This window comes from Hemitrygon akajei, chromosome 27 (genome assembly GCF_048418815.1).
Source record: "Hemitrygon akajei chromosome 27, sHemAka1.3, whole genome shotgun sequence".
In the NCBI taxonomy this organism is placed as follows: Eukaryota; Metazoa; Chordata; class Chondrichthyes; order Myliobatiformes; family Dasyatidae; genus Hemitrygon; species Hemitrygon akajei.
This window is the reverse complement of record NC_133150.1, coordinates 21,892,646-21,919,489: the sequence shown is the minus strand read 5'-3', so window position 1 is coordinate 21,919,489 and position 26,844 is coordinate 21,892,646. Positions and strand designations below refer to the sequence as shown.

Here is a 26,844-nt window from a genome sequence, read left to right as displayed (position 1 = left end):
ATCCCGACCCATGTACCCAAAGACCTGCAGAACTGTAAGTTTGTGTTTGTTCGAAGGGGCAGACACCAGGCACTGCTACAGCGGCCGTATGAGGGGCCATTCAAGGTGATCAACAACAACGGGTCCACGTACGTTCTGGACATTGGGGGGAGAGAGGAGGTTTTCACGGTGGACCGACTCAAACCAGCCCATGTGGACTTGGCGCAGCTGGTCGAGGTTCAGGCACCGCGGCGCAGAGGCAGACCTCCCAAACAGAGGCTGATCCAGACTGTGGACATTGGGGGGCTGTATCGCCGGTTCTGGGGGGGGGGGGGGGGTTATGTGGCGACCCACTTTCTGCGCAGGTGAACCGGCTCACAAATAGCCAGCGCGCGGGGAGGGACTTTGGTAATGCACCTCTGACGTTATTTCCGCCCGGAGAGGGTGGGCATTAGGGATTAAATACCAGCACCGCGAAGTTTGAATAAACTAGTTTCAAAATGACTTACCGACTGCGTGTCATTATTTCAGCGCTGTGTGTAGCACATCGCTACACTAAACCATTTGTTCATTGCGAATGTTGATTACAAGCTAAATTTTGGCTAGAATACTAGCAAAGTCCACTGCTCTTCTTTAAATCTGAATATGTAGCATTTTTGGAGTGGCCTTTTTTGAGAATATGGAAAGCATGAACTTAAGTTGTCCTCACCATCATCATGCCAGCTGCTCCCAGATAATAGATTCCACCTGATGTCCAAAGTGGGATTTTCCTATCAATCCAGTCATTGAACATATTCCAAAGATTGTGGTATATCGTTGGAATTCTTAAACACATATCCCATGGGACCTTTATTATCCGTGGAGGAAACTTGAAAATTTAAAAGATACTTATTGAAGTCTGGCCTTTCTGCCTCATGTAAAATACATACTTATTGAACATTGAACTACTAATTTCAATCACAAAAAGAAGTTTTATTTTCTGAATACAGCAGCAGAACAACGCTGCCAGCTTTTTAGGATTTATCTCAATGTTCAGCATGGTTTGTTACTCCACCAAGAAACTGTTCCAATTCTGTCTTGATAACACAATGAAATGCTGGAGGATCTCAGCAGATCATCAGGATCTGTGGAAAGGATTAAAAGTCAATGCCTTGGACTGAGACCCTCATCAGGACAGACCCTTCATCCTGATCGCAGCCTGAAACATTGTCTTTTTATTCCTTTCCATAGATGCTGCCTAACCTGCCAAATTCCTCCATCATTTTGTGTTACTTTGAGTTACCAACATCTGCAGAACCTTGTATGTTTGTCTTTATAAATCATTTTTAGCACATTCCTTCTGGGAAGAAAATGAACAGTATGCTGGCCTCTCTTGCCTAAGGTAACTCCAGAGCTAATTTCTCTGAAACAAGAGAGTAGATTGTGCACTCACACTGTGAATACTGCAGAGGCCCTGGCAAAGATGCTTAAAACTTCCCTTGCCATGGTGTGGTGCTGGAGGATTGGAGGATAGCTAAAACTGTTCCATACATTAAGAAACTTGCAAAAATAAGACAGGAAGTTATAGGCTGGTGAGCCTGTCATCAGTAGTGGGAAGGTTATTGGAAGTTATCCTGAAGGGACCGGGTATATAATTATATGGATAGAGGGGCATTGATTAAGGTTAGTCAAAATGGCTTTGTGTGTGGTAAGTCATGTGTAACCAATCTTATAGAGTTTTTCAAGGAAGTTATAAGGAAAGTTAATGAAGGCAAGGCAGTGGATGTTGTCTACATGGCCTTTAGCAAGGCATTTGATAAGGTCTCACATGGGAGTTTGGTCAAAAAAGTTTAAGAAAGAAGTTAAGGTAGTAGATTGGATTAGACATTAGCATGGATTCGCGGAAGTTGCTGGAGTGTGGATGTAGATGCTTACCTCTCTGCTTGGAGGCCTGTGACTTGTGGTGTGCCGCAGCAATTGGTGCTGGGTTTGTTGTTGTTTTTCATCTATACCAGCAATCTGTATGATAATGTGGTAAACTGGATTAACAATTTTATATGACACCAATATGGGATGTAGTGAATAGTGAGAAAGACTATCAAAACTTGCAATGGGATCTGGAGCATCTGGAAAAATGGGTTAAAAATGGCAGATGGAATTTAATGCAGACAAGGTGTTGTACTTTGGGAGGACTAACCAGGGTAAGTCTTACATGGTAAGCAGTAGGGCACTAAGGTATGTGGTATACAATGGGATTTGGGAATACAGATGAATAATTTCTTGAAAGTGGTGTCACAGATGGATAGGGTCTTAAAGAAAACTTGGCATATTGGCCTTCATAAATCAAGTAAAAGAATTGGGATGTTATGTTGAAATTGCATAAAATGTTAAAGAGGCCTAATTTGGAGTATTGTGTGCAGTTTTGGTCACCTACTTGCAGGAAAGATATAGATAAGTCAGAAAGAGTGCAGAGAAAGTTGAAGACCTGAGTTATAGTGAAAGGTTGAATGGGTTAGAACTTTGTTTCCTAGTATGTAGAAGATTGAGGGGAGATTTGGTGGAAGCATACAAAATTCTCACAGCTATAGATAGGGTAATTGCAAGCAGTCTTTTTCCATTGAGGTTGGATGAGACTGCAGCTAGAGGTCATGGGTTAAGGATGAAAGGTGAAATGTTTAAGGGGAACATGGAGGGACGTTTTTTCTTGCAGAAGGTGGTGAGAGTGTGGAACGAGCTACCAGCACAAGTCATGGATTTCAATATTTAAGAGAAATTCGGATAGGTACATGGATGGGAGAGGTATGGAGGCCTATGGTCCGTATGCATGTCGATGGGTTAAGTTAGATTAATAGCTCAATACAGACTAGATGGGCTGAAGGGCCTTACCTGTGCTGTAGCATGCTAAGACTCTAAAACTGAAATAATCTCTGCTTGATGTTCTGTGGACGACTGTTCGTTCTCCACAATTCGCTCCAGGTTTAGACTGGAAGAGGTTTAACCAATCTGAAAATAGGGAAGCCATGTGAAACATACACTGACATTTTGGATTCCCTGGGGGGGGGGGGGGGGTCTACTGGCACATCATTGGGTAGCCACATTACCAGTGGCACTGAATGATTTGGAATTACTCAGAAGAATTATGGGTACATCTGGGAAGATGTTCTGCTACCCAGGCAGAAGATATGCACCAATATTTTATCAAATGTATCAATGTTTTCAAGAGAACAGAACCCTCCCTCTGACCATGTACATCCAATAGAACCTTTGGCATCTCTAAATAAGTCAATACAATTGAAATGCTGAGGCTTTAGACCCCCACTGCCAACTATCCTGGGGCAATTGTACAGTCTCTGGAAAATAAAACTGATGATTTCAGAGCAAGATTACTGCACCAGAGACGCATCAGGGACTGCTGTGTATCTTGCTTCATGGAAACACAGCTTACTCCTGGCACCTCAAATGCAGTGCTACAGCCCAATGGCTTCAGCATTCTCCACAATAACAGGACAATGCAGTCTTTTAAAAGTTTGATGAGGTGGAGTATGCATCATGATTAGCTCATCATGGTGCACTGACGTGGCAGTTCTGACACAATCCTGCGCAACCAACCTGGAACATCTAGTGATCAAGTATCATCTACTTTATCTGCCGAGGGAGCTTACAGCCATCACCCTGGCAGCAGTGTACATTCCACCTCAGACCAATCTCAGCAGGCACTGGAGGAGATGATCAGCAGTCATGAAATAACATACCTTGATGCCTTCCTTATCACTGAGAGCTTGAAGAGGTCTCTGACTGTCTACAGCCAAATATCACCTGTGGAACCAGAGGAGCCAACAAACTTGACCACTGTTATACCAGCTACGTGAATGCTACTGTGCTATCCCATGCCCACACTTTGGGAAGTCTAATTACCTGACTGTATTTCTGCTCCTGGTGTATTATCAGGGGCCAAAGACCACGTCTCCAGTGGTGAGGACCAGAGAAGTTACAGTCAAGGGAAGTTACAGAACTGTTTTGTCTTGATGGACTAGACAATATTCATAGATTCATCTTTGAATCTGAACGAATGTGCCGCAGCTGTCACTGTCTTCATCAAGATGTGTGGATGAACATGTGCCTTCAAGAACTTACCAGACATATCCAAACTAAAAGCTGGATGAACCAGGAGATTTGTAGTCTGCTGAGTGCTAGAGCTGTGGCATTCACGACCAGTTATCCAGACCTGTACAAAAAAGTCCAGTTATGACCGATGAAAGGGTACTTTAAGAGTAAGGAACAAAATTCTGATTGAGGTTAGAGATGGAATTGGATGGATGTCAGCTCTGGCAGGGTTAGCAGGCCATTACTTCCTACAAGGTGAAATCCAACATCATGAACATCTATGATGCTTCAGTTCCAGATGAACTCACTGCCTCTTATGCATGCTTTAAAAGGGAGAATAAAGCTATACCTCTGCAAATTCTCGGAGGCTGATGCCAGGATATCTTTCTTGATGGTGAACTCTCGCAATGCAACAGGACCTGGTAGTGTACCTGGCAGGGCAGTGAAAACCTGCACCAACCAACTGATGGGAATATTTAAGTACATCCCCAATCTCTCACCGGTGCAATCAGAGTTTCCTACCTGCTTCAAAAGTACAACAATCATACCAATGCCCAAGAAGAGGGAGGAGCTGCCTTATTAACTATTGTCCAGTTGCTCTCATGTTTACTGTGATGAAGTGCTTTGAGAGGTTGGTCATGGTCATAATCTACTCCTGCCTATGCAAGGATCTTGACCCACTGCAATTTGCTTATCACCACAATAGGTCTAAGGCAGATGCAATCTTATTGGCTCTCTACTTGACCTTGGATCATCTGGACAATAGCAATACCTATGTCATGCTGCTGTTTATTGATTACAGCGCAGTGTTCAACACCATCAGACCCTTATTAGTGATCAACAAGCCCCAAAACCTGGCCCTCTGCAAATGGATTCTTCACTTCATCATTGGGAGACCAGAGTCTGTGTGAATCAGAAATAACATCTCCTCCTTTCGGACAAACAACTCTGGCATACCTAAAGGAAGTGTGCTTCCTTCTACTATCTCTACCTATGACTGTGTGGCTAGGCACAGCTCAAATGCCATCTATAAAATTGCCAATGACACAACTATTGCTGGTAGAATTTCAGAAGGTGTCGAGGAGACATATAGAAGTGAGATAGATTAGCAAGTGTCACAACAACCTTGTACTCAGCGTCAGTAAGACCAAGGAACTGATTGTGGACCAGGAAGGGGACGTTGAGGGAACACATGCCAGTCCTCATCGAGGGATCAGCAGTGCAAAGGGTGAGCAGTTTCAAGTTCCTGAGTCTCAACATCTCTGAAGATCTATCCTGGGCCCAACATATTGATGCAATTAGAAAGAAGGCACAACAGCGGCTATATGTCATTAGGAGTTTGAGGTAACTTTGTTTGTCACCAAAGACTCTCACAAATGTAAAGTGGAGAGCATTCTAACTTGTTTCATCACTGTCTGGTATAGAGGGACCACTGCATAGGATTTGGAAAAACAGCAGAAGGTTATAAACTCAGCCAGCTCCATCATAGGCACTCGCTTGCTCAGCTTCAAAAGGAGATGCCTCAAAAGGGCTATATCCACCATTAACCCAGGACATGCCCTCTTCTCATTGTTACCATCAAAAGTGGGGTATAGGAGGCAGAAAGCATACACTTTAGGAACAGCTATTTCCCCACTGCCATCAGATTTCTGAATGGATAATGAACCCACGTACACTCCCTTACAATTTCTTTTCTTTGTTGCTCAGTTTTTGCACTACTTATTTAATTTATTTTTATGTACATTTCCTGTTGTAATTTATAGTTTTATTATTTTGTAATGCAATGTACTACTGCCACAAACAACATATTTCACAGCATTTTCCAGAAATATTAAACCTGATTCTGAATTTCTTGTTCTGTCACACAGTGTGGAAGCTAGTCATGCAGCACGTCTATTATTTTCTAACAGAACCTGTCCACAATATAGTTCAAGTCACTCTGTCATTATATTGATTTGTTGGTTTAGTCAATACAGCCCTCTACTTCAACATCTACCCCACCTACCCCATTCTAACCAAACATCTTAGATTAAAAAATACTCTGTTATTCATTATCTGGCAATTATTTCAAAAGGGAAAAGGTTAATTCCTCTGCTATATTCCTAGATATCCCTTCTCTGAACTTGCATTCACATGTTTGTGTCCCACTTCAGTTAAAGCTTATAACTGCCCATGAGTAATTCATTTTCAGTTTATTGCCATTTTGAACTCAAAAGTCAAGAATGAAGAATCTGTCTTTCTCTCTAACTCTCCAATGAGTTCAGAGATCCCATCAATCTTGACCTTTATTGATATCTGATTCTGGAAGTGCACGTGCAGATTTTGTATCAGCTACATGCTGTGTAGACATGAGATTTTTCACACTCCATTGACATTCTAGAGGTGAATTGGGTCCACAGATGGAGAAGTGAAGAATATGTAATGCAACAAAAGTTTTAGCGAGGTCTAGCAGCTCTTTGAAATGCAAGTATTAATTTGGGCAATGTCAGTTTAACGGCAACCTTTTATACATTAAAACTGGCAATAGAAGGAGAGAAGACTGAAATAAGAGCAGGAAATATTGGAGATTCCAGCAGATTAGGCAGCATCTGTTGGTAAAGAAGCAGCATTGATTTTGTAGATAATGAAGAAAGATCATCAGTTTGAAGTATTAACTCTGTTTCAGTCTGCTTTGATGACACATATTTTCCCGAGCATTGGCAACATTTCTTCCTTTAACCTCAGATCTCAAATGTCTGTAGTTGTTGTCTTTCCAAGGAGAGAAGATCTGCATCTTTACAATGAGGTCTCCAGCAGAGAGAGTCAACGCATTTTCAGAATAGGGAGGTTTACACCTTTCGCCCAAGGTGTATTCAAAGAAGCCTTTTACAGTATGCATTGCTGCCCTAGAACCCTCTGACCTTCTGTCACTCATGTGCTCATAAGAGATGATCCCTGACTTGGTGAATATTCCCAAAATTTCCTCTTTTCATGTAAATCATGTCTTTATTCATCAGCAGCTCTCCTGTCACTGCTTTTTCATTCATCATATTTCAGACACCAAATTGAGGAATATAATAGATCAGATTTACAATTCTAATGCTTGCAATAAAGAAAGCCACCAACTGAATGGTCTGTACTAATTATCATGAGAAAATTATCTGCAAGTCATTGAGATGAAAAAAACACAACTCATTTTCCTTGCTCTTTCTTCGCTTTTATATAATGGTTATCAGCAGCACAACTATGTTGCTTTATGGGATCTGTGCTGATGAGAGACAGAGCTCAGTAAGGGAGAGGGCATGTGTTGAGTTAAAACTGTATGGCTCTTGTGTCCAGGGATCAGGACCACAGCATCAGGTGGTAATTATTTCCAAATAGCCCAACATGAGCAGAATATTGACTTAGTTAAGACATTTTCAGGCCAGCTGGTGGTGTAGTAGCATCAGCACTGGACTTTAAGGCAGATGGTCCAGAATTCAAACCCAGCCAGGTCCCAACCTGGGCAGCAGCAGTACCAGTGCGGAAGAAAGGCCTGGCAATCTACTTCAGTATCTTCCCATGAAAACTCTATGGTCCATGAGGTCACAAAGAGCTGGACTCGGCTAAACAACTGAACAACAACCTTTTCACCAGCACTCAGTAATATTTGTGACCAGTTTTCCTTAAACCCTCACAAACACATATTATCTGTTGTCAAGAGGAACAAGGGCTTCAAGCACATGGGGTACCATCTACTGGATTCCCTCAGTATGCTAACTTAGAAAAATATCGGTTTTCCCTCATTGTTGTTGTGTTAAATTCTAGAAATCCCATTGCAATGACAAGAATGGAAGAAGATGGCTCACTGTCACATTCACAAGTATGATTAGTCACAGGCAACAAATGCGGACCTCTCGATCAACACCTACATACTGGAAAATGAACTATATATAAACAAAAGGGGAGTCCACAAGCTGCACTCATGCAACACTGAATCAAGACTGAACACCTTCAGTATGAAAGGTTCTGAGATCAAAGTTTACGTACTCACTCAAGTGATTTCACCAGGGGCACAAGTGACCTGAATTCTATTCCACTACATTTGTAAGATTCACTGAAATGGATTGAATTTTCATTATGCACAAATTCGTCAAACTACAGGGAAGTTCTTAAGTGGAAGCACAAGAGCTCATGCAATGCTGGCAATGCCTCCAAGGTAATATCAAGTCATCATCTAAAAACAGGAGATTCTGCAAATGTTGGAAATCCTGATGCCCTCCATTGGTCAGGGTCAGCCATGGATTACGCATCCTTGCTGTCTACGTGATATACAAGCCAGGGCAATACGATACGGGGAGCAAGTTGTTGCCCATGCATCAGGCTCCCTTCTCAATGCAGCTGATAAATCTAAAGTAATGGCAGATAAAGTTTGGCACCAATGCAGGAGTTGTCAGTCAGCGATGAACTCAACCTTGGATTGCCTTCGGGACTCCAGCTCTGGATTTTTCCTTGAGATTTTCTCCCAATGCTTTCCCAGAGAGTGGATATAGCCGCAAGGCAGTGGAAGTTTGAGGTCAGAGCTCTCCTTCTCCTAGTTGAGCTGCCAACCGTAGCTGAACAGCCCCGTTTGCCTGAAGTGATTGGTTTTAAGGTGCCAGTAACCTACCTTTGCCTCTTCTCCTGTCAGTAGTAATGTTTCTATCGGACTTAGTAGCTAAGCCATATGTGAAAGCCAGGAGCTGGACTTAGTTGTCAGGGGCTATTTGTGACACATGTCATAGGGAGCATTTAATAGGTAGTGGGGACTTAGGCCATAAGACATAGGAGCAGAATTATGCCATTTGGCCCACTGAGTCTGCTCCGCTGTTCAATCACAGCTGATCCTTTTTATTTCTCCTCCTCCTCAACCCCATGTCTTGGCCTTCTCCCTGTAACTTTTGATGCCATGTCCAATCAAGAACCTATCAATGTCGACCTTAAATACACTCAACGTCCTGACCCCCACAGCTGCACATGGCAACAAATTCCACAAATTCACTACCCTCTGGCTAAAGAAATTTCTCTGCATCTCTGTTTTGAATGGACACCCCTCTATCGTGAGACTGTGTCCTATTGTCCTAGACTTTCCCACCATGGGAAACATCCTTTCCATATCTACTTTGGCCCAGGCTTTACAACATTTGAAAGGTTTCAAAGAGATCCCCCTCATCCTTCTAAATTCCAGCCAGTACAGACCCAGAGCCATCAAACATTTCTCGTATGATAACCCTTTCATTCCTGGAATCATCCTTGTGAACCTCCTCTTACCCTCTCCAAAGCCAGCACACCTTTTCTATGATGAGGAGCCCAAAACAGTACACAATACTCATGGTGAGGCCTCACCGGTGCCTTATAAAACCTCAGCATCACATCCCTGCTCTTGTATTCTAGACCTTTTGCAAATGCAATACTAATATTGCATTTGTCTTGCTCTCCACAGATTCAACATGCAAGTTAACCTTTGGGGTGTTCTGAACAAGGACACTCAAGTCCCTCTGCATCTCAGATTTTTGGATTTTCTCCCCATTTAGAAAATAGTTGGTACATTAATTTCTACTACTAAAGTGCATGACCATGCATTTTCCAACATTATATTTCATTTGCCACTTTCTTGCCCATTCTCTTAATGTGTCTAATTCCTTCTGTAGCCTTCCTGTTTCCTCAACACTACCTGCCCCTCCACCAACCTTCACATCATCTGCAAACTTGGCAACAAAGCCATCTATTCTATCATCTAAATCATTTATATACAGCATAAAAAAGTGGTCCCAAAACCTATCCCTTTGGAACACCACTAGTCACTGGCAGCCAACCAGACAAGAATCCTTTTACACCCACTCACTGCTTCTTCTAATCAGCCAATGCTCTAACTATCTAAGTACATTTCCTGTAATATCATGGGCTCTTAACTTAGTAAGCAGCCTCATGTGTGGCACCTTGTCAAAAGCCTTCTTGAAAGACCAAATATACAACATCCACTTCATCCCCTTTATCTATCCTGCTTGTAATCTCCTCAAAGAATTACAGCAAATTCGTCGGGCAGGATTTTTCCTTAAGGAAACCATGCTGATTTTGTCCTACCTTGTCCTGTTTCACCAAATACTCCATCACCTCATCCTTAACATTTGACTCTAACATCTTTCCAACCACAGAGGTCAGGATAACTGGTCTATAATTTCCTTTCTGCTGCCTTCCTCCTTTCTTAAAGGCAATGCCAGTGTCCAATGATTTTTGAAAGATCATTTCTAATGCCACCACAATCTCTAAGGCTACCTCTTTCAGAACCCTTGGGTGCAGTTCATCTAGTCCAGATGACTTATGTACTTTTAGATCTTTGATATTATTTGCTAGCTTGCTTTCATACTTCATCTTTTTCCTTCTAATGATTCTTTTAGTTGCTTTCTATAGGTTTTTAAAAACTGCCCAATCCTCTATCTTCCCACTAATTTTTGCTTTGTTGTATGCCCTCTCTTTTGTTTTTACAATAGCTTTGACTTCCCTTGTCAGCCACAGTTGTACTATTTTGCCATTTGAGTATTTCTTCACTTTTGGAATACACGTGTCATGAACCTTCCTCATTTTTTCCAGAAAGGAATGCTATTGATGCTCTGCTGACATCCCTGCCAGTAATTCCTTCCAATTTTCTTTGGCCACCCCTCTCTCATACCTCTGTAATTTTCCTTACCCCACTGAAATACCGCTATGTCAAACTTTACTTTCTCCCTATAAAATTTCAAGTTGACCTCAGTCATATTATGATCACTGGTTCCTAAGGGTTATTTTAACTTAAGCTCCCTAATCGCCTCTGGTTCATTACATAACACCCAATCCAGTATATCTGATCCCCTAGTAGGCTCAATGACAAACTACTCTTTAAAAAAAACATCTCTTAGGCATTCAACAAACTCACTCTCTTGAGATCAATTACCAACCTGATTTTCCCAATCAACCTGCATGTTAAAATCTCCCATGACTATCATAACTTTGACTTTTTGGTATGCCTCTTCTATTTTCTGTTGTAATCTGTGGTCCACCTCCCAGCCACTGTTGGGAGGCCTGTATATAACTGTCATCGGGGTCCTTTTACCCTTGCAGTTCCTTAACTCAACCCACAAGGATTCAACATCTTCCGATCCAATGTCACATCTTTCTACTGATTTGATGCCATTCTCTACTGGTTAAGCCATGTCTCCCTCCTCTGCCTACCTTCCTATCCCTCTGACACAACATGTAACCTTGGACATTCAGTTCCCAACTTCAGCCACGATTCAGTGATGGCCACAACATCATACCTGTCAATCTGTATCCCCACTATCTCCCTTAGTTATGATAACCTTAAGGAACCAAGCAACATACATACACAAAGTTCATCCAGCATTTTTTGTGTCAAATACATTACCCTGCTATCCCATTCAGATAACAACTGAGTCAAGAACTGTTTAAATTCAAGTAGCTGCCTTATCATTGTTCACATGCCCTGAATATCAAGGCTATCTTAACTGTGTAAGAAGGGTATAGATCATCCCATTCAATCCTCCCAACTTCAACACCAAGTACTATCTACATCTGCTACTACATCTAAAGAATATTCAGAAACAACTCAGTTTCGGACACCAGGTAATAAATTAAATTTTAAAAAATCAAAGTAATATATAATTATAAAAGCAATACCATACATTGCAATGATTAGAGAAATTTATATTGACTGATACTGAATAGGCCTGTCAGTTCTTTTATCACAAGCCTGATTCAGGTTGAACTCTCGGGTGCTGAAATACAGCTGCGAGTAATTGAAAGCAAGTTCGAATCCACTGCTGAGTACACATTAAGAAAGGTTTAGGAGATTAGATTCTAAATGAAATTGCAAAGGACTGAACTACTTGTTCTGTTGATAATTCTGTGTCTTTGTGCTCAACATTGACCTCTTCAGTATCTTGCTGCCTTTGTTCTCCTGGTTAGATGATCACTGGACCTTCACATCGCAGGATATTGAGGAAGATACCGCAAGCAATGAGAATTATATAACCTTCAGCTGATTCCAATTATGAAATTCCTTCTGTAAGGAATAATGAGGGGAATTTGAATTGCCAATGATGGAGGGACTTGAGCATGTATGGTTTTTAAATCTGAAAACTGATCCCAACTGAATCTGCAGTTTATTAAGAGTGTCAGGGTAAGAGACAAGCAACTAACCTGCCCCTAACAAATGGTCACTTGTCTAATTATTTTAATAAGGATGAGCACAACAGCTTGCTTCTTTCTTTCTGATTTAACTTATCCAAGAGGTTATATCTGGCAGCTAAAAGGAGATGAGGTTTTGCATGGATGATGTATATCTTTCTAGGTATAAAGGTAGGATTGTCAGGTAGTATTGCTCCCCAACTTCACCTGTTTTTCTCCTGATTACCAGGTTGTCTTTTGTATTCACCAACTCCCTTCTATAATCACAGCAACCCCTTCATTTTCCTTAGACCATGCCTCTCCTAGTTGCACTGACAATCCTTGTTGATCTACTCTTCTATAATTCTGAATGTTGGACCACATAATAGTACAACAGTTGCCTTGGCCGCAGTACTTGTGGTATTTTCACATTCTCCCTATGACCATGTGGGTGCTATATTTTATTCTCACACCCCAAAGACATGCTGGGAGTTAATTATTTGCCATAGTGTACTTAAGTGGCAAAATACTCAATGTGAGCTGGTAGGCATACATGAGTGAAGGACTACAGGAAACTAAGAAGAGGAAGGGAACATGGGAGGAATTTCTTTGTTGGAAGCCAACAAGGACTCAATGGGCCAAATAGCCTCATTTTGAGTCAACATTAGGAAGATCATTAGCAAAGTCTTAACTTCATCCGCCTAAGTCCCAACATATAAGGTCAAGATGATATTGAAATGTCCCTGCTTCCATTCCCATTTCTTTACCTAGTGTTTTGGAAAACTGATGATTTGTTACCCTTTGTGGATGCATGAACAACATCATACATCTGCACAGACCTTTGCCAAAGCATGCAATGAACCACAGTTATTTGGGCATATTCTTGAAAAATAAAAAAAAATTTGGAAGTATTAGCCTATTGAATAAAATAGACACTAATTAGTAATGTTATGATCATCATAGCCTGAGAGCTGCAACTCTGATGTGCATACACTTGAGTAAACCCACTCCTGTCATTGCATTCTAGTTATATGTTGATAAAATAATAACCCTGTCTGTTTATAAATGCTTTTCAATTCTCCCTGAGGCCTTTAGACACAACTTACATTATTGGCTTGAATGCCCTTTACAGTAAATTTGTGTACAGGTGGTCTGTACCATCTTTCTCCCACCCGTCTGAGATATTTATCAGGAGTGCTGGGTACGCAGGGCCCTTAGAATCTCTCCCATCCAACCCAAAATCTCTATGACCCCCCCCCCCCCCACCACCCCACCATTGTGAAGGATATTGGTTTCCTTCTTAGGACAGGGGGCATCAAGTTTTTGCCAAGTTTGGCTTTCTAAGCACAGCAGCTGCCACCTGTAAGATCAAACAGTATAAATTAAGTTTCCAACAATATCTTTTGTTTAGCTTCTGGTCATAAATGGGAACCAGCCTTCGGTTCTTAAAATGTAAATGGAAAGCAGTGATCAGTTTGAAGTTAAAACAAACCACAAGCAACTTTGCAAACAAGTTCTGTATATAGCAGACACATTGCCTGAATAAAGTAAAATGTTGGACACTGCATCTGGCTCATTGCTTCTCAAGAGGTGCAGTATAAGATAACATGTTATTTAATTTGACTTGTTTCAAAACAGACAAAGTTGACTAAGTTGCTTAGTTCAAGGAAATTTGCAGAACAGATGCATGCTGGTATTCTGTGCATATTGGTTGTCTATTGGGTCATAGGAATACAAGATAATGCATTGAGGGACATTTAGCATGCCTGCTTGCTGTTATATTTCATGGCCCACTACCAAGATAAACTCCAGATTTAATTCATGTTTACAATGAATGAATAAATGACAACATTTAAATTCCACGATTTCACAGGTGTAATCATTTCACATGATTATATCTATAAAAATAAATAGATGGATTGCACTGGACAATCTTCTTCACTTAAAATGCAATATGCTACTCAAAGTGCATCTTAATCAAATATCCATCAAAAGCCAATGAATAAATTCAACTAAAACTTTATTGTGCAAACAAAGTTTAAAGACCATGTTAAGAAGAAATGGTTTCTGTGATGAATGTTTCTCTATGACATTACAAATAATTTCCTATCAAAGATCCGGAGGACAACATAACTGTTTTGGAATTAAATTAACACTCCTATGTAAATGCCTTTGTTGTTTATATTGGTACATGTATTCTCTATAAGTGAACAAATTAAAGGAAAAATAAATAAAGGCTGCAAATTTGTTATAGTGGCATTTTTAATCTTTTTACTTTATCTTCTTTGCCTTCTTGATAGATAGGAAATAATTATCTATAATCAGATCTGCTAAAATACATTAACTTAATGGGCTGGAACTGCTGTGAACTGCCAACAGTTCCATGAGTAACAGCTGGCATTTACTTTCTTGACGGCCGGTAATTTTGGGACTCCTACACACATGGAGACATCTTGAGCTCACTGGACAAATTTCACCAGCAATATCCTGGTTGCTGCCGGATTCTATTTAACCCCAAATTTGGCACTTGAACTAAGAGATAATTCTCAAGCAGTATGCTGGGCAAGGTTACATTCCAAGCTGGGCTTCATGGAGGAAAAATTGCTGAGGTAACTGACAGATTCATCCTTCCAAATTACATAACGACTTCCAAGTTTCAATGATTGAACACTATCTATTTCAGCTACCAGTAATAGCCAGTAAAATTTGGTCTTTTTTAACTGTTTATCTCTCTATAGTCCCCAAGTGATCTACCTATTATTTTTGATTTTTTTTCTTGTAATGACAGATTCCCAATAGTGAGTATGGTCTCATAAAAAAAAGTTTTGATAATTAACCAGTACTTCTGATAAATTTCAAAAATAATGAAGCCACATGGGGAGAAATTTAAATATAAAATTCTTTAACAAAATTAACTTGCCAGCTTTTGGGGAGTCTGTAATTTATATTTTACCAGAGAAAAAAATAGATTGGAAGTATTCAAATATGACAAGGTTCAATCTATATTCCCTTATTTCATTTACATTCCAATTAAGTTTGCTACATTTACTTTAGATGACTATATTTTTCACTGGAATGCCCCTGCTTGGTCAACCATTATAATGCAAAATCATAATTTTGCTAAGTCATATATAATTTATTCAAAACTAATTATACTCTCATAAAGGAGATAGCAAAATAAAGACCTTGAAGTGATGATTGTATGTAATAGTGCCTTATTATTTTAGTTTTCAAAGTGAAGACAGTACCAGACTGCAACTTAAGTAATAATGTTTGGCATGATGTGAATATATCGACAATAGTTTTTGACATGGATTGAATTCTAATTACAAAACTTGTAATGGTATCTAATATTAGGTATAAGTTCACTATACGAAACATCTGTGATTAGCAAGTATTACACTGAATAACCATAATTAAAATTGACTATTAACATATTCCTCTAAAGTGCTAATACAGATATTTATTATATTGTAATACTATATTTTAGAGGAAGAGGTGACTGTAATATTAATTAGCATCTCATTTCTTTCCCTTTCTGGTAGCAAAGCAAACAATAATTAATGCCACCACGTGGAGGAACATTCATTTTTCACTGAATTTGATAACCTGTTGAGGCATGCCTTGTCTGAGCACCACAAAATAAGGCCAAGCACACCTTCGACAATTGGAGGATGAATTCCCCAGAACATTTTTTCATATCTGTTAAGATATTGTCTAAATCTGGCACCAGGTCTTCTTGTAGACCTAGGTGGCTTCTTCCAAATCATCCATGAAACAGCTTATCCTTCCTTTCTTCTTTTCTTTACGAGGTGGCTGGGATTCTGTCACAATCCATGAGCTACAGCTACAGCTCAAACTATGGTTCTCTGCAAGCAGTGGGTTTTCACATTCGGCCATGTGGCCTGATATTTTGACATCTCCAGGTGTGGCCTGGAAGATGTGTGCCTTCGGGGGGCAGCCCTGTGGATGACCCGGTTCTCGCCAATTTCACCGACTGAAGCATCGGGACATCGGGACAGTTCCCTCTAAGGAACTAGCGCACAAAGGAATTTAAACTGCTCACAAAAGATTGTCACCCTCTACCTCGTTGGCATGTTAAGTATATTTCACGATCGTACACAATCTCATTTTCCATTATGAATGTATGATTTTATTTCTTTTAAACAATGAACAGCAAATTGGGCTTGGTAGTTCATCATCCTTAGAATAGTTTCAGGTTTACTTCCACTTAAGGATTCAGTGCGCACATGCTGTTGTCACTGGGCAAAAAAATTGGACAGCACAAGATTTTTGTCCCCACTGATTAGAGGGAAAATTGGACAGTGGCATAATGTGCTGCTGTCAGAAGAAGGCCCCAGTAATTGAGCGAACCCCCGCTCTCTCTCTCAATGGAGTGTGACAACCTGTCAGTCCCCAAGTCAGGGGGCCTAGAGAAATGACGTGGAAGATTGTCTCCCGCTCTTGTTGTTGCAGGAGCGATCTCTCTATCTCCTCGCTGGTGAGAGAGATCCTGTCTGAGATACCAAAGTGCTGGGTTATGGACTATAGTTTTTGATGAACTTTAAATCAAGGTCTCTTTGGGGGCTTTTGCTATTACTTGCATGGTCTAGGGGGTCATATGCATACATCCTCTGATTGTTTCTCCTACATTGGGAGAACTAGGAAATTTTCAGTCCCTATAAAAGTGGTAACTGTTAGTTGGAAGTTCACATGCAATTGTTTGTGATCTTACAAGTGGCAGCCTCTGTGTTTAGAACATAAGTCTAGCAAACAACCAAGAGGCCTACTGACCAGGAGTGAATATCCATCACAGCAGCATCCATCATCAAGGACCCTCACCATCTAGGCCATGCTCTCTTCTCGCTACTGCCATTGTAAAGGAAGTATAAGAGCCTCAGGTCCCACACTACCTAATTCAGGAATAGTTATTACCCTTCAACCATCAGGCACCCGAACCAGTGTGAAAATTCACCTCAAAACTGAACTGATTCCACAACCTATAGACACACTTTCAAAGATTCTACAACTCATGTTTTCAATACTATTTATTACTTACTGATTTATTATTATTATTATTATTATTATTATTATTATTATTATTATTTGTATTCTTAGTATTTTACAGAATTTCTGAGTAATAATTTTGGTTTAGCCCTCACAATAGAAAACATCAAAAAATCTCTATAATATTCAACAATCAAAGGGCTATAGGGAGAGAGGAAGTAGAAATTACAGTACTTCTTTAGCTAAGTAAAAAAAATAGAATAAAAGGCTTACAAGTCCATAGACGTGCTACACAGAGTTTTAAAAGAAGCAATTGTGAAAATAAAGGTAAAGGATATTCTGGTTGTTATCCACAAAATTCCTTGGATACCGAACAGTTCCTAGTGCAAATGTTATATTGCTATTGGATCTTATCCTATTATCCATTATTTCTTTCCCAGTCTTATCTACCTGAAGTTTTATATACTTTACAGACAGTTCACGTTTATGACCCATCTTCCTTCTTTTCATAATTTGTCTGGTCATCCTTTACTGATTTCTAACAATTTAGTAATCCTCTTCCTCATTCTTCATAACATTGTATTTCTTCCCTTTTAGGTTAACACCATCCTAATTTTCAGCAGGCAGAAGCAGATAATCTTAATTAGCTACAGATGGTACATCCTTCTTCTCAAATCTGTTCTCACATCCCTGGAAGAAACCTTCAGTTTTATGTCTGCCACAGTTAGCCAACATCCTTATTTTTTCACAGTCCACTTTTGACAATTCTGTCCTCATACCATTGCAATTGCCTTTATTTACATTTAGGGCATGAGTTTCAGACACAAGATCTGACACTGAATTTGAAATTCTGCCAACTGTGTTACTCTTCCCATAGTGATCTTCTATCACGAGATCAACAAAAAATCTGTGTCATCAGAGACTCCAGATCTAGAATAGTCTGCTCACAGATTCAGTAAAATGTTGTCCAGTTTATTTTAATCAATTTAAATCAATGAAATTAATTTAATCAATTTGAGCCTTAACAATCTTAATTTTCTTTATATTGCAGATATTTTTATTGATGAGGGCACATAAGGTCAAGGATTTTTCATCATCAAACTGGACATACGGGAGGCTGTAAGAGAACAGAGGACTCTACAGCAAAATCCTGGAAAGTCTGGACAATGTGTCTCACCTTCTGCATGCCATCTTGGCTGAACAGATGAGCACTTTTAGTAATAGACCTAGACAACTACACTGCTCCAAAGAACGCCACAGGAGGTCATTCTTACCCTCGGCCATTAGGCTCGAAAATGAGTCAACCAATAGCCAGGGAAGTGACAACCCCCCGCCCCCCGATAGATTGTTTGAGGTAACATTTTTTATTCTTTCTTACTTCCCTCATAATATTTATGTATTTGCATATCTGTGCACTTCTCATGCTACTGTGACACTGTAATTTACTTTGGGATCAATAAAATATCTATCTATTACAAGGCTCAATTTGCTGGTTATATTCTTGCAATAATGTTGAAAAATAGCTAATTTGATAATGTGTTGAATTAATAACGTTAAAGTGATTTTAAAAGTGCTGAAATTGTAGACAGGATTTGCTGGAAGGTCTGGGTATCTCTTGGTGGTGTCTGTGAAGAAGATATGGTTAACAATTTATTCTAATGTCCTTCTTGTTCAACTGAATGAACAAAGTTGAAGGACATTGTTAAACCTGCAATCAGCAATATTGCTCAGTCACAGTACTGAACAATGACATTTTCAAATACTAACCAGGAACACTATCGTCTGACAGAATTATTTGGCAATTCATGACAAACCACAAATAGCTAAAAATTTCCAGCCAGGCTCTTGCTAGGCATTCAAAATTCTATTGAATACTATTTCCACTGAGTGCTGATGCCTGCCAGGTGCATAAATCTAATACTGTCTAACCTCCTCTTTATTGGATTAGAAGTCTTGTCTAATTAGCTGGCATTTCTCAAATCACAGTCTTGAATTTTATATGATTCGACCTTTAGCTTGGAATGCAATATATTACCAAGTGTGCCTTTTCATCTGACATATAAAAAAGTATGACGATCTCTAGTGCCTTGACTTTGTCAGGATCCAGTCTGTCTTACACACCAGTAAGTATCTCCATTCTGTGTCCCAGATTATTATTTAACATTGATAGGAAAATAATGACTGTTTGACAATTATGTAATACCAAAACTGAATTTTCATATAATAAGTATATAATAAAACAATGATTTTGTTTCTTTGCTATTTATTAATGAAATATTTGGTATCTGGAAATGAAAGGTTGCTTATTCCAGGATTTTTTAAAGGTACATGAACCTCTTAAACACAGAATTAAATCTCTTTACCTTGAAATGTTAAAGCTTTATTTAGCATTCCATATGTAATTGTTTTTCTCCGTTTAAGCAGCAGAAACATTAGCATCTTGAGGAGTAGGAGTATCCATTGGATTAATCCAAAAAACCTCATTGGCAAGTTTCATTGTGCCATTGACCACTTATTTAAATATATTTATCAGGTCCCTCACGATCAGGCATAGTGAATACCTTCACTGAGGACAACCCGATATTAAATGACAGAGGCGCTTTAATTCAAATCCTGATTTCTGCATTCTTATTTGAAGTAGCATAAGACACTCCAGAGCAAGGAGACATACATTCTTATGATTCTATTAATCATTTTGGCATTCCCACTAATGTGTTTGTTCTCGTGGAAGTCCCAAACTTGGAATGCAGTCCAAAAAAGTTTAATAAGAGGTCAAATGTGACTTAACCAGCTGCTGTGCTTTTTGTCAGCTGTTTTGTGTGAAAAATGAAATCTGCTTTCTCCTGCGAGGGATAGTATTTAAAAGTCAAGGACCAGTCGCCTTGGTGTCATGGTCTGGGCTGGCATTTTCTCGGAATTTGGTACCAGATCCTCAAAGGTAAATAAAGACTTACTGCGGAAGTCAGTGCAGGTGTCTCACTCATTTTACTAGCATTTAATGAGTGTTACAACTATGGGTTATAAGGATTAACCTTCAGTGTGCAGCATATGGCTGCTAAGTTAATTACAAAATCATGCAAAATTTGACCAATGACCATGGATATATAATCTGTGTGTTATCAGGAATTTTTAGAAAGTGAAATACAGTATTATACTTATTGCTATTCTACCAAATGTGATGACAGAGTAATAGATCAGAGGCAAGAGTGTTGGAGAGAAGATGGAGAAAATCAGAAAGCTAATAAAGGTTTTCATTTCATATACATCATGGACTGCAGTTTACAGTTAATGTATTGTAATGGTGAATTAAGTTCCAATGAAGTGATCCAAGCACAGAAAATAAAAGGTTGGCAAATGCCTCCTTGCGTATTTGTATCAAACAAGTGATCATACTTAGAGGACAACCTCGAGTTATATGCACTTGATCCAGTTCCCGACCTTACTGACCTGAAAGAAGAAATTTTAATTTAATACACTTGACAAGAAACTGTCAGGATTTCATTCGATGTCTGCATTATGGCGTATTTTTGGCATCCCTTAATGTAAGGTAAAATTGAGCAGCATGTAAATTAGAAGCCTACTCTCATCCTGTCAATTTCTCGGTCTCATCCTGTCAATTTAATGCTGGAAGAATTAGGTTAAAATTAGCCTCTGGCTGCCTAAGGCAAGGTACTAGAATGCTGCTGCCATCTCAGCAATGGAAGGGCAGAATCAAAACTGTAATTAGGTGTTAAATGGAAAATACACGTGTAAAATATGATAAAAATAATCATTACCAAATAGATTGATACGGTTACCATGAACTTTGCCAGCTTATACCTTTCTTTCACAGAAAGTCCTATTCTGCACGCCCCCACTGCTGGTGCCCATCTTCTTTCTTCACATATTATATCAATCTTAATGACATTCCAGTTTCTGTCCCAGTAGCAGCTTCCATTTGTCCTTTACATAAACTTTACTGTATGTATAAAGCTTTAAGGGAATTGTTCCCCTTTTTTTACTGAAGTAACATGATGGCAGTGCTGCAATTTGTATCTGCATGTACCAGTTGCACTATCGCCCAGTACATTCTTAATGGAGGCAATTGTTATTCAGCAATGTTAATCTAGTCACCATGAATCTATTCATTCTTAGGAACCTGTCAACTTTCAAGTCAGCCTGTGCAATCCTGCAATGCCATATTTCATTGAAAAGACATACTGTATTTGTTTTCCTAACCTCAACATCCTTATCACTAACCACAGATTCCATTTCTTTACTCATTTATCAAAATAACATTTCCTTACCCATAACAATTACATTCTCTCTATCCACTGATTGGCTGTTTTAGACATTGCGGCTTAAGCGTAGTATTATTTCTAACAAATAAAAAAGTTTACACATACATAAAACAAATCACAGCCAGCAAATATTCTCATTAATCAAGAGAATCTCAGCTGCCTTGCTGTTGACCTGATTAACGCTTTCCACGCCAGACCTTTAGGCTCTCCCCATCTGCTCTATTGAAAACTGTGAGAAGTGCGTTATTCCTCAAATAAATGATCAATAGATGTGGTGGTGATGGAAAATTCATCTTCATTTAAGGTGGAATTGCTCATTTCTAAATCACCAAAGGCCACATTTTCATGGTCACGTAGGATCAGAAAGAGATAGCACGCTACATACACCTCTAATATAGTTTTCATAAGCGAGATGAGAGAGAAGTTTGGAGTTATTAATTTGAGTTCGGTTAATGTACACAAAAGAAAAGTATTTAATTTACTCCATTTCATTAATATATTAGCTATCTGTTACACATTACTGGTTTTACAATGAATTTTTCTGCAAAATTTACTATAGATTATTTTCCATGGAAAATTTTGTGGGACTTGAAATAATCTAGGAACTCTAATATTTCTCATAGTATACCTGAGGAGAAAGCAATAGGAACTTATTCTTCCCAACTTTATATCAATTTCTGTATTATTAGTGTTCACTTCTTAGACAGCATCAAGAAATCATACATGCGTACTGTAGATGTTCCCTTACTTGTCAAGCAGATAGGATTTGTAAAGGGAAGATTGTGAGTCACACCTTGAAATGATATGATCATCACATTTATCAAAATTGTTGCTTCTTCGATAGAAATAATTACTGATCAGTTTTTTTTTGCTTCTGTCTGAATCAGTAATAATCATTTTCCAGAAAACAGTAGGAATGTTTCTCCTCTTATCATTCTTCATTACTCTATTCGTTCCACATTAGGTCGTTGTGGTAACAAATAAACCACATTACGATATTGTGCTGTGTATTGATGATATATTTTCAATAATTGAATTTAAATAAAGTACTTGCTGTAAAATAGCTAAATGGAGAGCCTAGTAGAGCTCATTTGAACACATTGCAGTTTCTCCACTGGAAAGCTGTCATTTAAATAACTTGAAATGCATGAAACTTATTAAAATCTAACCAATTTGGCATGATAGATTAGATTTACGCTCCAGTGATCACAGTGCAGCTGTGGCCTTTTATGAGGTAATTCCAATACAACCATTTTATTAGCATAATGACTTACTTTTATAATTAATAAACTAATACCTATTGGCAAATGTTGTTTAATACTTCAGTGTTTGGAACAATATTAGATTTCATCTTTGTTTAACCCTCTATTGATAACCTGTCCAATGTTTCAAGTATCCCAAAACATCCACTAAAATTAATTGATGTCCTGAATAAGGGTTTCAGGCTGAAATGTCATTTCTATAGATGCTGCCTGACCTATTGTGTTCCTTCAGCATTTTGTGTGTATTGTTCTGGATTTCCAACATCCGCAGAATCTCTCAGGCTTATAATGTACTTGAATGCATTTTTGAAGTGTAAGGATCTAGAAGTATGGGCATCTAGAAGTTGATTGATCATATCCATCATAAAAGAATGCTAGCTGAGGCTGGAGCTCATTGAATTGAAAGCAATTTAAAACCCTGGCTTGAAATTCATTCAGCAATAGGGCTCTGAGAGTAATTACTAGAGCTTATTGAACTGCAAATCCTGCTGAAGGATTTGGGTCCGAAATGTCGACTGTACTCTTTTCCTAGATGCTGCCTGGCCTACTGAGTTCCTCCAGCACGTTGTGTGTGTTGAGTAGTTGCAATAGGCAGGTTAACTAGTTGACAGGATCCACAGAAAGGACCCAACTCTAGTTGTTTATTAACAATGTAGATGATAGAATAGAGGGTTCATATCCAGGTTTTCCAGCACTGGCACATAGATACAAGATTAAGCAAATGGGCAAAACTGTGTGTAAACAGAGCAACAAATATGATACTGGAGGAGCTCAGAGGGGTCAAGCAGAAACTTTGAAGGTAAATGGACATTTGACATTTCAGGCTGTGAACTTTCATCTGCATTACTTGAGGGGCCACTACCCAAGTGATGCTGTCTATTCCCCTCCCAGTTGCTACCGGACTACCGAGCTCCTTCAGCATCGCGTTTGTTGCCCCAGACCCAGCATCTGCAGTCTCTTGTGTGTCCATAATGTGAAAATGGAATTCAATATCGATCAGTGAGAATTTTGAGGCTAACGATGATAGATTGGGTCATTTTATATAAGTGCTAGAAGTAATGGCACTGCAGACATATGGGACTCCGTGCACGTAGATTCTAAAATCTCATAGGTAGAAACAAAAAATGTCAAAATGGCGATTGAAATGTTGATATTTATCTCCAGTGGACCAGACTAAATGGAGGCAGAGCAGCATAACTAGTAGAGCTGCTGTTTTAAAATCCATCAACCGAAGTCTAGGGATGTTGATGAAAGTGTGGAAAGAATAAAGCAGGATCTGTGCAAATGGATTCATGACAACCACTACAGCTATTAAAAGTCCCAGTTAAACCCTACCAGGAATAGTATAAACAAATATTATAGATGATGCCGACTAAAAATAAAAACAGGAAATGCAAGAATGCTCAACTGATTCAGCTGTGGTGAAAAAGAACAGATCAGTAACTTTATAGAATTTAATTCTGGTGATATGCCAACAAAATGAAATGTTGCCTGATCCACAGATTCTAACTGACCTCCTGCGCATTTCATAATTTTCTGATTTTATTTTTTCTTCTGGAAAACTATGATTAGTTTTAGTCACAGCATCTGAAGAATAGAGGAAAGTCAGTACAGATTTTCTAAAATAATAATTATATTCTCAAGGTTATACAAGTAAGAGAAAACATACAGACCAGGAGTCTGTTAATCAACACCTTGTAGATTTAGCATGGTAATAAAATGTTTGGTCATAGATCGTATATAATCTTTCTGGAATTCAGGGCTGATTAGTCAAAGTTGAGTTTATTGTCATATGCTCGAGTACATGTATGCTTAGGTGCATCACAGGTGCATAGCATCATGTAAATAGGATTCAGAGAAAAACATAAATCAAACACAAATTATATGCAATCTTTACAATAGAAAATAATTTGAACAAAGAAAATCTCTTCTGGTGGCAAGTGGTCATAGTGTTGCTAAACTGTAGTGATTAGCGTTTTGCCAGTTGACCAGTGTGGACTTGGAGCTTCTGTATCTCATACCCAACTGTAGATGAGAAAAGATGACATGGCTTGGGTGGTAGGGATCTTTGATGTTAGATGTTGCCTTCTTGAAGCAGTGCTTCCTGGAAGTACTACTCATGGTGGGGAGGGGTCAGCCATAATATACTGGACAGAGCCCACTACTCTCTGTGATTTATATTCCTGTTCATTTGAGCTGCAGTACAAGACCATGATGCAAACAGGTAAGGTACTTCTGATAGTGTATCTGTAGAAGTTTGTTAGAATGCTCAGTGACAAGCTGAACCTCTCTAACCTTCTAAAGTAGATATTGCTGCTCTTTCCTTATCATCACATCTATGTGCTGAACCCAGAACAGCTCATTCATTTTGTTAAAGCTGAGGCATTTAAAACAGCTGACTGTCTCCACCACCAACCTCCCCCCCCACCCCGTGAAGACTGGCACATCTTTCTCCTCCTTCCACTTCCTGAAGTCAACAATTACCTCTTTAGTTTTGCTTTCATTGAGTGAGAGGTTGACTTTGGAGGAGGTAGACAGGGTATATTCTATATTATCGCAAAAAGGTTGTTCAAAAGAAGGTATAACCAGGTAGTAAAATACAAAGCTGTGAAAAGATCACAGGTAGCTGAATTAACTTTTCATTAACTTTTTTCTTCTCAATTAAAAAAATCATTTTCAGTATGTTTTAGAAGGAAATAGTGTAAAAGTGATCCTAGAGATACATAGGGAATTGAATCAGTAAAGCATACAAGCAAGGTTCATTACTAAGCTGTCAGAGAGTAAAAGATCCTATTCCCCCTCTAAATTGGCTGGGCTTGATTGTGCATATATCTAACCATCCAACCAAAAACACCTTTGACATGATTTTCTACATAGATTAAGTTATATTTTAAGTATTCACAAATTAACATTCTGGTCACTTGGATTCTCATTAATTGTGATGCTACATCCATCCATTGAATACTTTAAAAATTAATAAGTATCAGCTTGGAAGTTGCATCCCAATCTTTATAAATTATAACATCATCGTCACTATGATTTATAGTTTTCAAACCTGCATGATGTTGAAAGTACTGGCTTTTAAAATCTTGCAATGGAAATTGTTATGGTATTAACTATAAAATGCCATCATCAGTTATTGATGTTTTTTGGGTATATTTTGTTTTTACTTGTAACTTGTAAAGTTTCTGAATATCAGACAGAGGCATTCATCAATAGTTTACATAAGATCTTCCCAGATTATGCTCTTCTAGTAATGGTGCTTTGGTTGAATGTAATCATTTCAAAATTCGAAGTAAATTTGTTATCAAAGTATGCACATGTCACTATATACTATCACAATGTTCATTTTTTTGTGGGTATTTACCATAGATACAAACAATAAAATAGAATCAATGATAAACTACACACAAACGAAGGCAAAAGCATGCAAAAGGCAATAGATAAATAAATAATATTGAAAACATGAATTGTAGAGTCCTTGAAAATGAGTTCATAGTTCAAGGAGTCAGTTCAATATTGTGATGAGTGAAGCTCTACATGATGGTTCATGAGCCGGACAGTTGAAAGGTGATAATTGTTCCTGATTTTTTTTTGTGTGTGTGTGCATGTGCGTACACACACACACAAACACAAAGGAATTTAAACTGCACACAAAAGGTTGTCGTCCCCCCACCCCCCACCTCGTTGGTATGTTAGGCATATTTCACAATCATACACAATCACATTTCCTTTTCTGGTTTCTGAATCAGATGGTGTTGACAACGTGGAGTTTGCAATGATTTGTCAGCAGATTTTAGAAATACCTTACTTACACTGTTTTTATTATTCAGTGTGCACTTGTTGTCATCTGGGCAAAAAATTGCACAGCACAAGATTATTGCGCTGATGATTATTAATAGTCATTAAAAATTGGAGGGAATATTGCCTGGTAATGTGGGACCCAAGACTCCCTTACCTCTTTCTCAGTGGCAGCAGTGAGAAGAGGGTATGGACACCACCAGAAGACTGCAATTTTTGCTCATTTCTAAATGACTTGGATTGAAATAGTTATGTGTTTTAAATAGTTTATG

At 38.9% G+C, this 26,844-nt stretch overlaps 1 protein-coding gene across 1 annotated transcript in view; it reads left to right on the top strand.

Annotated features, from left to right (window-relative positions):
• LOC140717184 (chemokine-like protein TAFA-5) overlaps positions 1–18,661 on the top strand; it is a 677,422-nt gene extending 658,761 nt beyond the window's left edge. Inside the window, exon 4 of the mRNA XM_073030476.1 lies at positions 18,281–18,661. Coding sequence (XP_072886577.1) covers positions 18,281–18,352 — 72 coding nt within the window. The 3' untranslated portion in view covers positions 18,353–18,661. The remainder of the gene's footprint in view (positions 1–18,280) is intronic.
• Positions 18,662–26,844: the final 8,183 nt, after the last annotated feature.